The sequence below is a fragment of the Bufo bufo genome, chromosome 1, assembly GCF_905171765.1.
Source record: "Bufo bufo chromosome 1, aBufBuf1.1, whole genome shotgun sequence".
NCBI lineage: Eukaryota > Metazoa > Chordata > Amphibia > Anura > Bufonidae > Bufo > Bufo bufo.
In genome coordinates, this window is record NC_053389.1 from 791041400 (window position 1) to 791054834 (window position 13435).

General features: G+C 49.8%; 1 protein-coding gene across 1 annotated transcript in view; it reads right to left on the minus strand.

Moving 5' to 3' along the window:
- Window positions 1-2589: 2589 nt before the first annotated feature.
- FARSA (phenylalanyl-tRNA synthetase subunit alpha) overlaps window positions 2590-13435 on the minus strand; it is a 34607-nt gene continuing 23761 nt past the window's right edge. Inside the window, 5 exon segments of the mRNA XM_040414987.1 lie at window positions 2590-3960; window positions 3962-3996; window positions 3999-4024; window positions 5128-5242; window positions 12550-12627. Of these exon segments, the coding sequence (XP_040270921.1) occupies window positions 3919-3960; window positions 3962-3996; window positions 3999-4024; window positions 5128-5242; window positions 12550-12627 (296 nt within the window). The 3' untranslated portion in view covers window positions 2590-3918.

Genomic DNA, 13435 nt, shown 5'->3' on the forward strand with positions numbered 1-13435 from the left:
ATGACCCGTCAACTATGAGGAAGTGTCTCCTGCCTGTATCTGCAGACAAAATGAATATTTACTGCTTGCCGGACCAGCCGGAGGTGTGTGTGCCTGTGGGTACAAGCCACGAGATTTCTACTAGCCTCTCATACCTACCAACATCGTATGGCAGAGAGTGTGGCCAGAGGAAAGCTTCCCTGCAAAGTGTCTGACCACAGGCACTGACCCTATTCACAGCTGTCCAGGACCCTACTTGGCCGCAGTCCTTATGCCCTACAGACTGTGAAGTCAAACTGTGGGCCCCAGGGTGAGAGCATCTGGACTAACATCATGGTCCACACCTGACTCACAGAAACCGAGGCAGTCTCAAGTGTAATGAATAAATCCAAGTGCTATCAGCTAATGACATTTTTTTTTCGTATGCTCCTCAAGCGCTTCATCTTTGGAGGGAGAACTATCCCAGGCCTACCCCCCCCCACCCTCCAGCCTTTCAGATTTCTTATTGGCTTTTGTTCCTTCCAGTTACCTCTCGAGACAGCTCACAAACATCATCTTCTCCATCTAGTTCAGGGATCAGCGACCTCCAGCACTCCAGATGTTCTGAAACTACAACTCCCAGAATGCTCCCTTCACTTCTATGGGAGTTTTGAGAACAGCCGAGCATGTTTGTAATGCTGGGAGTTGTAGTTTCACAGCAGCTGGAGCGCCGAAGGTTGCTGATCTCTGATCGAGTTTAATCAGAATGTTCTCCAAGTTAAAGGTCTCTCGTCAGTTTTTAATAAGACAACATAAGCTATGGAGGTTGTCTTATGGTCTTTGGTGCTGTCAGAATGAATGGACCAGACCTTGACAGATTAGTGAGCATTTAAAGGCCATTGACACCTTTGTACTTTTTATCGCTTGCTTCCTAAATGTAAAATTAAGCAACTTTTTAAATACTTTTAATAAAAAATGTCCTATGGCTGCTGATTCTGTGCAGCTCCTTTCACTTAGCCCATTGTCCTGCAGAATCTGCCACAGCTCCAACGGCAGTGCAGTGAAGGCTCTGTCCGCTCGCTCTCAGAGATGGCAGCAGGGAGGGGGAGGAGGAGGAACTACATGCCAGATCAGAGTGTGGAGGGAAGGTATTCATCCAGACTGTAGGAGGAGGGAGAGATTACATAGGCCATGTATGAATGTAGAGAAAAAACGGAGCACTCAATGCAAACTCTGCACAGGGTAGGGGGTAATCCAACAGGCTGCGTGTCAGTGTACGGAGAGAGAGGAGAGCACTCGTGGCAGACTCTGAAAGGCGAATCACACAGGCTGTGTATAAGGGCTCATGCACACGACCGTATGCTGGCCGGGCCGCGGACCGTAAATTGCGGTCCGTAATGCACGGGCACCCGCATGCAGATCGCGGATCCATTCACTTGAATGGGGTCCGCGAAACGCATCCGACGGTCCGCACCGCAAAAAAGTAGTGCATGCACTACTTTTTTGCGGTGCGGAGGTGTCTATAGCCTTTAAACAAGTGGCCTTATGGGCAGTCATTTCAACGGAGTAGGACTCTCCAAAATGATCCCGATTGTGCCTTCCTTCACCTAATCACAGGGGAGATGGGGTGCAATTGCTGCAGATGTCTGTTGTATGAAATGCTTCCCAATATTATACAATGGGCTCTTGAAAGGACATGTTAGGCTACTTTCACACCTGCGTTAGGAGCGGATCCGTCTGGTGTCTGCACAGACGGATCCGCTCCTATAATGCAAACGCTTGCATCCGTTCAGAACGGATCCGTTTGCATAACCATGAACAAAAAAAAAAAAAAAAAAAAGTTATTTTTTTTTTTCATGATAAGCAAACGGATCCGTTCAGACTTTACATTGAAAGTCAATGGGGGACGGATCCGTTTGAAAATTGAGCCATACTGTGTCATCTTCAAACGGATCCGTCCCCATTGACTTCCATTATAAGTCTGGACGGATCCGCTCGCCTCCGCACGGCCAGGCGGACACCCGAACGCTGCAAGCAGCGTTCAGGTGTCCGCTCACTGAGCGGAGGCGGAGGCTGAACGCTGGCAGGCGGATGCATTCTCAGTGGATCCGCCTCCATTGAGAATGCATCAGGGCTGGACGGCTGCGTTCGGACCGCTCGTGAGCTCCTTCAAACGGAGCTCACGAGCGGACACCTGAACGCAGGTGTGAAAGTAGCCTTAGAAAGTGGCACCTGACCCATTTGGAGTTGTTTTTTTGTAAACCTACAGAAACTTGTATTTGATCTTTCAAGGTTTATTCTACTGCATGTTTTCCATTTCTGCCCACCCTACTGGCATAGTCTGTGTCAACCTACGGTGGGAGAAGCAGGCCTGATGTCAAACCCTCCTGTGTCACCCTCAAGTGGGAGGTGCAGACTCCATGGCACATAGCTCCTCCTCCCTGTCACCCTGTGGTTTGAGGTGCAGTCACACAGCCCCTCCTCCTTGTCTGTCACCCCGTGGTGGGAGGGGCAGATTGTCACATAGCTCCTCCTCCCTGGTAGGAGAGTAGACTCCATATGACATACCCATTTGCTGCACTAAAAGCAATGATGTTTTTGAGCAAAAATAAAACTATAAAAAAATAAAAAAATGAACAAATGATTACAAATTTTATTATTTCCCATTTGAAGATGATAATCTGCACAGTTACAGAGCAGGTGTCCTTACAAATTCATCTCCGTATATAGAGCCCAGAGCCACTGATGTCTAAAAACATCCAAAAATAAATATCCTGCACCCCCTGGTCTGATATAAACAGTAATACTAAAAATGCTGCAATCCCAACGTAGACTCTTAAAGGCTATGTACACCTTCGGGAGCAATTTTTTTTTTTATTAATGCATTCTACAAATTTTTTGGCTAAAGTCATATTATTATTTTTTTCAATGGGTCTTTTCAGCAGTTTTTGTGATACAGGGGTTAAATTTCACAGCCACTTTCTGTTCAGGGTGCATTTGCACAATAGTATTTTCTGTCTAAGTCCGAACTGCATTTTTTGAAGATCGTACACCGACCCATTTATTTCTATATGGCTGGGGAAAAAACTGGCGACAGCACACAGATGTTATCCATTCGTCTGTTCACATTCGTGTGGCCGAGCCACAAAATATAGAACATGTCCTATCCTTGTCCATTTTGCGGACAAGAATATAATTTTTTTTCAATGAGGCTGACAACAGCTGCAGGGTGCTCATGGACCGCATCTGTTTTTTGCAGACTGCAAAACAGATACAGTTGTGTGACTGCCCCTTACTTGTCTGGACAATGACAGCTCATGTGCAGCTCTTATCTCTGATCTCCTGACCTCATCAACACTCACTTAAGCTAAGTTTGATAACAATTTAGCTATAATGAGTGTTTTAGGAGGTCAGGAAATCAGAGATAACAGGTCTACACATCTGTGGGACAGAACTTGGCAGTCTGCAAATAGACTGAAATTGAACCCCTGTATCACAAAAACTGCTGAAAATATGTAATAAAGACCAATTGCAAAAATGATTTTAGCCCAAAACGAGTAGAATGCTTAAAAAAAAATTACCTATAGCCTTTAGAAGGAACACTACTGAAAAAATTGGATACACTGTGTTGTGCCTAGTGAATATCCTGAAGGGGCGAAGCATGACTTGTATCCCTGGTATCTGAATCCGTGTCATTCACTGCTCCTCGAGTGTTCCTTGAAAATGGCGATATATAGAGAGATTTTATCCCATTATCTTTTATAAAAAAATCTGATACAAACCATGTAAAACGAATTCTGGACAACTGTACAAGTCCCAAGAGGGTTTTTACCAGCAGCCCCAGAAGGTAATAAATGTGCACTGCAGTTGCCATCTTCGAGTGGTCAATACAAGTACAGAGCCAGAAGATACCTAAATATACTCTATGACGTATCAGCAAAATACAAAAGGGTCCTCCTATTATGAGTCAAGGCGGCATACAGGGCTGTCGTAGACCATCTGCCAGGTTAACCTTATGCCCCACCAGCTCCCGTATATATTAATGCCGTACTTTATCATCGTCGGCCTGAAAGGAAAAACAAGAGTCATCAACTATGTCAACTTTTGCAATATATCTGAAATAAAATATGAAATTCTGCAAATAGTCTTGTTAAAAACATTTACCGTTTTAGATCCACAGCTCCAACGCAGACCAAAGTGTCTCCATGGTTACAGACTACAAACACTGCAGTCTGACCCTGTTATCGTGTGCTATACCCTTCCATCTGCCCCCAAGGGGCGGAATGGCCATAGACCTTACAGGGAAATTTCCCGGTGGCTGATGCCCGAGTCCTCCTCACAGCCGGCCGGTGGAAGTTTTTGGGGATGTATTTTGTAATGGACTGTGGCATTTGGCTCTGTTGGCATGGTATACTGTGCCACAATATTGTATTGCTGGCCCTCCCACCATCACTTTCAGTTCCCAATCCGCCCCTGCTGCCCCCTATCTGTAGTGGCAGATGGAAGAAACATGTCTGTGCAGGATTCAGACTACACACAAGGTTAGTTTGTAGTCTGTCACCATGGAAACACAATTCTTATTAGAATTGTACACACAAAATAACCAAGAATGTTTTTATTTTTGATTCATTGGAGCCATGAAAAGTCTGCAGAGGTTCCTAGTGGACTATCAATGCATCTTCTCTGCGGCTCTTGTATGGTCAGCTCTGCACACAGCACACAACCTGAAGAAATCAAGACAGAGCTGTGGACCCCCAGTCTTCTAGGCTGCAGTACTCACTATGGAGCTCCCATGCGGAATACATTTTCTGTCCCCTGAGACTCCTGTATCTCCACTTCTGCTTGCGTACAGCACTGACTACTATGGAAAACTGTGCAGGACTTCAGTAAAAGCTGAGAATACGGAGAAAGCCAACACTGTGTAAGAACCAGAACGACCGCATAACAGCCCACATCTACAAATCCCACCAGAACGAACTGTGGGAGGGGGTCACAAGAGATGGTCACTGCCACGTCTCAACAGGTTTACAGGTGAAGCTTATGGCTGGAGACCGGACACTAATGAGATTGACAGATAATCACTGACTGGTCAGCCACAAGTAAGATTACAGGTAATCCGTCCGGCAAATAAATTATACATTATTCATGTCATTATTAACCCCTGCTTACCTCTCCAGTGACAGACCCCATGCGATGACAGATACACCGTCTGGAAGACCCATGGGAAGAAGCATTTCTGGCCGGAAAACTCCAGAATTCCCAACTTCGACCCATTTCTTTAAACCTGTAAGACAACAAGTCCCATATATACACTGCTCAAAAAAATAAAGGGAACACAAGAATAACACATCCTAGATCTGAGTTAATTAAATATTCTTCTGAAATACTTTGTTCTTTACATAGTTGAATGTGCTGACAACAAAATCACACAAAAATAAAAAAATGGAAATCAAATTTTAACGCATGAATGTCTGGATTTGGAGTCACACTCAAATTAAAGTGGAAAAACACACTACAGGCTGATCCAACTTTGATGTAATGTCCTTAAAAAAAAGTCAAAATGAGCTCAGTAGTGTGTGTGGCCTCCACGTGCCTGAATGACCTCCCTACAACGCCTGTGCATGCTCCTGATGAGGTGGCGGACGGTCTCCTGAGGGATCTCCTCCCAGACCTGGACTAAAGCATCTGCCAACTCCTGGACAGTCTGTGGTGCAACGTGACGTTGGTGGATAGAGCGAGACATGATGTCCCAGATGTGCTCAATTGGATTCAGGTCTGGGGAACGGGCGGGGCCAGTCCATAGCATCAATGCCTTCTTCTTGCAGGAACTGCTGACACACTCCAGCCACATGAGGTCTAGCATTGTCCTTGCATTAGGAGGAACCCAGGGCCAACCGCACCAGTATATGGTCTCACAAGGGGTCTGAGGATCTCATCTCGGTACCTAATGGCAGTCAGGCTACCTCTGGCGAGCACATGCAGGGCTGTGCGGCCCTCCAAAGAAATGCCACCCCACACCATTACTGACCCAATGCCAAACCGGTAATGCTGGAGGATGTTGCAAGCAGCAGAACGTTCTCCACGGCGTCTCCAGACTCTGTCACGTCTGTCAACATGTGCTCAGTGTGAACCTGCTTTCATCTGTGAAGAGCACAGGGCGCCAGTGGCGAATTTGCCAATCTTGGTGTTCTCTGGCAAATGCCAAACGTCCTGCACGGTGTTGGGCTGTAAGCACAACCCCCACCTGTGGACGTCGGGCCCTCATATCACCCTCATGGAGTCTGTTTCTGACCGTTTGAGCAGACACATGCACATTTGTGGCCTGCTGGAGGTCATTTTGCAGGGCTCTGGCAGTGCTCCTCCTGTTCCTCCTTGCACAAAGGTGGAGGTAGCGGTCCTGCTGCTGGGTTGTTGCCCTCCTACGGCCTCCTCCACGTCTCCTGATGTACTGGCCTGTCTCCTGGTAGCACCTCCATGCTCTGGACACTACGCTGACAGACACAGCAAACCTTCTTGCCACAGCTCGCATTAATGTGCCATCCTGGATAAGCTGCTCTACCTGAGCCACTTGTGTGGGTTGTAGACTCCGTCTCATGCTACCACTAGAGTGAAAGCACCGCCAGCATTCAAAAGTGACCAAAACATCAGCCAGGAAGCATAGGAACTGAGAAGTGGTCTGTGGTCACCACCAGCAGAACCACTCCTTTATTGGGGGTGTCTTGCTAATTGCCTATAATTTCCACCTGTTGTCTATCCCATTTGCACAACAGCATGTGAAATTGATTGTCACTCAGTGTTGCTTCCTAAGTGGACAGTTTGATTTCACAGAAGTGTGATTGACTTGGAGTTACATTGTGTTGTTTAAGTGTTCCCTTTATTTTTTTGAGCAGTGTATATACACAATGTAGACGATCTGGCTTCTTTGTATAAGACGCCTTCCTGGTGACAGACCACAATATAGAAATCTCGGTAATTCATACACAGACCGCCTCCTCCGACCTCCTTCTCACAAACCATAAAGGGGTTGTCTCATCTGAGAAAATGGGGGCATATCTCTAACATATACCTCCATTGTCCGATAGGTGCGGGTCCTTATCTCCTTAACGGAGCCCCAAAATTGGTGGAGGTCGCACTGCGCATTGCGCAGTCCGCCCTCCATTCATTTCTAGGGGGCCTCTGAAAATAGCCGAGCACTGGTTCAGTTATTTCCGTGGGGCCCATAGAAGTGGCGGCCGGTCATTGCGCGGTGAGCTCCCATTCACTTGTATGGGGAAAGTGCTTGGTGGTGGCCAGACCGGAATCCTCCAGCCACCACTTTGGTCCGCTCCGTTCTCGATATAGGCGTGGGTCCCAGCAGGACCTGCACCTATCAGACAACGGGGGCATATCCTAGCGATATGCCCCCATTGCCTCAGATGAGACAACCCCTTTAAACTGTCCATTCACATTTGGCATATACATCGACCCAACCTGGAGATTTGCGTAGGATCGGCTGACCATCTAATGTGTATGGGGGGGGCCTCTTGACCCTTCCCAGTTGTCAAGGGAGATGGGGGAGGTTTCTCCCAGGGAAAAGCCACCTCCACAAGGTGGCGCTAGTGTGATGGTTCTCTTTCCATGGGAGACACCTCTTTGCATATTATTTTCCCATGAAGCATTGCCAATAAGTCTCCATACACAGCTGGCCTCTTTAACCCCTTCAGAACACAACCATTTTTCACCTTCCTAACAGAGCCTATTTTTGCAAATCTGACATGTGTCACTTCTGGAATGCTTTTACTTATCCAAGCGTTTCGGAGACTGTTTTCTCGTGACACAATGTACTTTATGTTAAAGGTAAATTTGAGTCCATACGTTTTACCTTTATTTATATATTTTTTTTAAATCCAAAATTACAGAAAATTTGAGAGAGAAAAATAAAAAAAAGTCGCCATTTCTAAATTTGAATTTCTCTGGTTTTAAGACGGATAGTGATACCTCGTGAAATAATTATTAATTAACATTCCCTTGTCTACTTTAGGTTTGCATCATTTTGTGAATGTCATTTTTATTTTTTTAGGACGTTAGAAGGCTTAGGGTACTTTCACACTAGCGTTTAAGTTTTCCGGTATTGAGATCCGTCATATGAGCTCAATATCGGGGGGAAAAAAACGCTTCAGTTTTGTCCATATTCATTGTCAATGGGGACAAACTGAACTGAACAGAACGGAATGTTCCAAAATGCATTCCGTTCCGTTTAGGTTGCGTTCCCAGACCGATACAGATAATACAGATAATACAACCGGATCCGTTCATAACGGATGCAGATGGTTGCATTATCAGTAACGGAAGCGTTTTTGCTGAACCCTGCCGGATCCAGCAAAACGCTAGTGTGAAAGTACCCTGAGATTTCTAGAAGCAAATGTTCACATTTTTAAGGAAATTTTCCAAAATCAAGTCACTTTGTGAGCTTACATAACAGAAACCACCCATAAATGACCCCATTTACAAACATTGTTATCCCTTTACATATTTCACAAGAATTAAAGGAAAATGGAGGCAAAATTGCACTTTTTTGCAGATTTTACATTTGAATGTATTTTTTCCTGCAAGGCGGCAAAGTTTAACAGCCAAACAAACCTCAATATATATTAGGGTACTTTCAAATTAGCGGCAGGGGAGTCCGGCAAGCTGTTCAGGTGGGTGAACAGCCTGTCGGATCCATCCTGCCACTCCGTCCCTTTTGACTATAATGGGACCAGGGGTGGAGTTCCAGCGGCAGCACGGCAAGAGCCAGCCGGACTAAAAGTCCGACATGATGTACTTTTAGTCCGGCTGCCTCTCGCCATGCGCTGCTGCCGGAACTCCGCCCCTGGCCCCATTATAGTCAATAGGGACAGAGCGGCAGTCCGGGGACACACGTGAACTAGCGGCAGGACGGATCAGACAAGCTGTTCACCCGCCGGAACAGCCTGCGGCACTCCCCTGCCGCTAGTGTGAAACTAGCCTTAACCCGATTCTGCAGTTTACAGAAACACCCCATGGGTGGTCATAAACTGCTGTATGGGCACACGGCAGGGCTCAGAAGGAAAGGATCCCCATATTTTTTTTGGAGGGCAGATTTTGCTGGAATGTTTTTTGGATGTCACGTTACATTTGAAGGCACACTAAAGGTACTCCTACAGTAGAATCCCCCAAAAAGTGACCCAATTTGGAATTTATTGAGGGTGCGTACTGACCACTTTGACCCCATTGGGTTTAATAGGCTTTAGAAACACTTCTTCCAATAAAATATTGCATAAGCTCCCCAATTTTCATTTTCACAAGGGGTAACAGGACAAAAAGCACTACAAATTTTGTTGTTAAAGAGGACCTTTCACCCGATTTATTAAGGCCTATTGCACACGACCGTATGGCTTTTTCAGTGTTTTGCGATCCGTTTTTCACGATCCGTTGTGTTTCCGTTTTTGTTTCCGTTGTGTTTCCGTTTCATTTTTTTCCGTTCCGTTTTTCCGTATGGCATATACAGTATACAGTAATTACATAGATAAAATTGGGCTGGGCATAACATTTTCAATAGATGGTTCAGCAAAAAACGGAACGGAAACGGAAGACATACGGATGCATTTCCGTATGTGTTCCTTTTTTTGCGGACCCATTGACTTGAATGGAGCCACGGACTGTGATTTGCGGGCAATAATAGGACATGTTCTATGTTAAAATGGAACGGAAAAACGGAAATACGGAAACGGAATGCATACGGAGTACATTGCGTTTTTTTTGGGACCCATTGAAATGAATGGTTCCATATACGGACTGTATACGGATCGCAAAAAACGTCCAGTAAACGGGAAAAAAAAACGTCCGTGTGCAATAGGCCTAATTGAGATAAGTACCTGTACTTGCGGGGTACCCCCCACTGATGCTGCCACCCTGCCTGTTTTGTTCAAATAGCGCTCCTACGCTGCGCTGTGCCCCCCCGGTATTTTCCCCACTCAGTATGCAAATACTGAGCATCGGAGCAATGGGGAGGAGACGCAGTCTTTCTCTGTGGGAGTCTCCTTCTCTCCTGGCTGTAGCGCTGTCCAATCACATCGGAGAGAGTCACAGCCAGGGAGGGTTTTTTTTAACTTTTTATTTTTGTCCCACTGTTGGAAATTAAGTTTTGGGGGTCGGATAACCCTCTACAATGCATTACAGTACATGTGTTTTGTAATGCATTGGCTGTCAGCATATTACCAGTGTAATTCACTAACAGCCTGCTTGCCTGTGAGACCCAGGGGGCTGAGTCTCACAGGCTTCCGTAGAAGGCAAGCCCTGGTGCCTGTGGAAGGCATCGGGCTGCATTCCCTGTCATCGGGTCTCCGACATTGCAGTGCACGGACCTGATGGGGCCGGAGGGGGAGAAAAATCGTGCATGCTGTAATCAGCGCTGACCGCTGCAGACAAAGGGTTAATGTGCCGGCATCGGTGCATTCATCGATGCCGGCACAAACAGCAGGGGCTCAGCTGTCAGGAACAGCTGGACCCCTGCAGCTGATCGAGTGGGCACAGCTCCTGCACCCGCCTGGTCAGAGCGCCGGACATGTACGGCAGCTTGTCGGAAAGTCACTTCCCGCATGCTGGTCACATGGCTGCAGGGTTTTGTTACAGGGGAATGCTCAGATACTATGTAATGATCCCCGCACATGTGATTTCAGCCGTTATAAAATAATATAATATAATATAATATATATAAAACTTTTGCAATAGGAAGACTGCAGAACTTTTCCTGATACTTAAGAAGAAAGGATTGGAGGAGCAAAATCAGGAATATTTTCCTATCATCACTTTTTACTTTCGCAGAGAATAATTAAGGGTGGAGGAGGGGCAGCCCAGCTGACCATGACCCCTGCTGTGGTCGGAGCCGTGATGTGACGGAAGGTCGTTAATGACTTGATGTCTGCTCTGCTGTGGTTATTGATTCAGCACTGATCCCGGGGTTCCCAACTGTTATTTCCTGTAAGCGGCTTAGTGTTATGTAATGGCATTTACTCCCCCAATTACAGATGGGGAGGGGCAGCGAGCGCACTGCCTGGAAACACAGCATCTGTGTTGTAATCATAGGGATTAGGTACAGATGTGTTTTATGTAATGTGCACCCAACAGGGCACATCTGATGAGGAGACCGAAAACACGTCTCTGCCTATAATATGCACAAGAACTGCTGCAGAAGAAATCAGGACATCCCACTCAAGTGACTAATATGAAACGGGAGGCCGCAGGGGCGCAGGGTGCGAGGCCGGGAGGCAGCAGGGGCGCAGGGTGCGAGGCCGGGAGGCAGCAGGGGCGCAGGGTGCGAGGCCGGGAGGCAGCAGGGGCGCAGGGTGCGAGGCCGGGAGGCAGCAGGGGCGCAGGGTGCGAGGGCCGGGAGGCAGCAGGGGCGCAGGGTGCGAGGCCGGGAGGCAGCAGGGGCGCAGGGGTTCGAGGCCGGGAGGCAGCAAGGGGCGCAGGGTGCGAGGCCGGGAGGCAGCAGGGGCGCAGGGTGCGAGGCCGGGAGGCAGCAGGGGCGCAGGGTGCGAGGCCGGGAGGCAGCAGGGGCGCAGGGTGCGAGGCCGGGAGGCAGCAGGGGCGCAGGGTGCGAGGCCGGGAGGCAGCAGGGGCGCAGGGTGCGAGGCCGGGAGGCAGCAGGGGCGCAGGGTGCGAGGCCGCAGGGGCGCAGGGTGCGAGGCAGCAGGGGCGCAGGGTGCGAGGCAGCAGGGGGCGCAGGGTGCGAGCAGCAGGGGCGCAGGGTGCGAGGCAGCAGGGGCGCAGGGTGCGAGGCAGCAGGGGCGCAGGGTGCGAGGCAGCAGGGGCGCAGGGTGCGAGGCAGCAGGGGCGCAGGGTGCGAGGCAGCAGGGGCGCAGGGTGCGAGGCAGCAGGGGCGCAGGGTGCGAGGCCGGGAGGCAGCAGGGGCGCAGGGTGCGAGGCCGGGAGGCAGCAGGGGCGCAGGGTGCGAGGCCGGGAGGCAGCAGGGGCGCAGGGTGCGAGGCCGGGAGGCAGCAGGGGCGCAGGGTGCGAGGCGGGATTGGCCGGGAGGCAGCAGGGGCGCAGGGTGCGAGGCCGGGAGGCAGCAGGGGCGCAGGGTGCGAGGCCGGGAGGCAGCAGGGGCGCAGGGTGCGAGGCACGGGAGGCAGCAGGGGCGCAGGGTGCGAGGACGGGAGGCAGCAGGGGCGCAGGGTGCGAGGCCGGGAGGCAGCAGGGGCGCAGGGTGCGAGGACGGGAGGCAGCAGGGGCGCAGGGTGCGAGGACGGGAGGCAGCAGGGGCGCAGGGTGCGAGGACAGGAGGCAGCAGGGGCGCAGGGTGCGAGGACGGGAGGCACGCAGGGGGCTGCAGGGTGCGAGGACGGGAGGCAGCAGGGGCGCAGGGGTGCGAGGACGGAGGCAGCAGGGGCGCAGGGTGCGAGGACGGGAGGCAGCAGGGGCGCAGGGTGCGAGGACGGGAGGCAGCAGGGGCGCAGGGTGCGAGGACGGGAGGCAGCAGGGTGCGAGGACGGGAGGCAGCAGGGGCGGCATCTCTGGTTAGACTGAGAATAAGACATATAGTAGATGGATATACTGCATTCAAATCACACAGCCACTTATAGGACTGACCTTCGTGATAGCTGAAGACTTCCATGCTCGGCTCTGTGTACGGATTATATGCTGGCTTGAAACGCAGTTTAGTGATTCCTGCAAGAAAACTGCGATTAATCTAGGACACTGACGTAGAGAGCAAAAAGATCTTCCATTTCTTGGGCAGCTGTAACCAACTGTGACATACTGCATGCAAGTGAATGGGTCCTAAGCACGGCCACTGCACAGCTGATCGGTCAGATGCCGAATGTCTGACCCTCACCAATCGGATATTGCTGACCTACACAGAGAATAGGTCATCAAAAGCCAAAAGCTGTACAACCCCCTCTTAGGGCTCTTTCACACCTGCGTTGTTGTGTTCCGGCATAGAGTTCCGTCGTCGGGGCTCTATGCCGGAAGAATCCTGATCAGGATTATCCTAATGCATTCTGAATGGAGAGAAATCCGTTCAGGATGCATCAGGATGTCTTCAGTTCCGGAACGGAACGTTTTTGGCCGGAGAAAATACCGCAGCATGCTGCGCTTTTTTGCTCCGGCCAAAAATCCGGAACACTTGCCGCAAGGCCGGATCCGGAATTAATGCCCATTGAAAGGCATTGATCCGGATCCGGCCTTAAGCTAAACGTCGTTTCGGCGCATTGCCGCATCCGACATTTAGCTTTTTCAGAGTGGTTACCATGGCTGCCGGGACGCTAAAGTCCTGGCAGCCATGGTAAAGTGTAGTGGGTGCGGGGAGCAGTGTACTTACCGTCCCGTGCGGCTCCCCGGGCGCTCCAGAGTGACGTCACGGGCGCCCCAAGCTCATGGATCATGTGATCACATGGATCACGTCATCCATGCGCATGGGGCGCTCTGACGTCATTCTGAGCGCCCGGGAGCCGCACGGACTGTAAGTATACCGCTC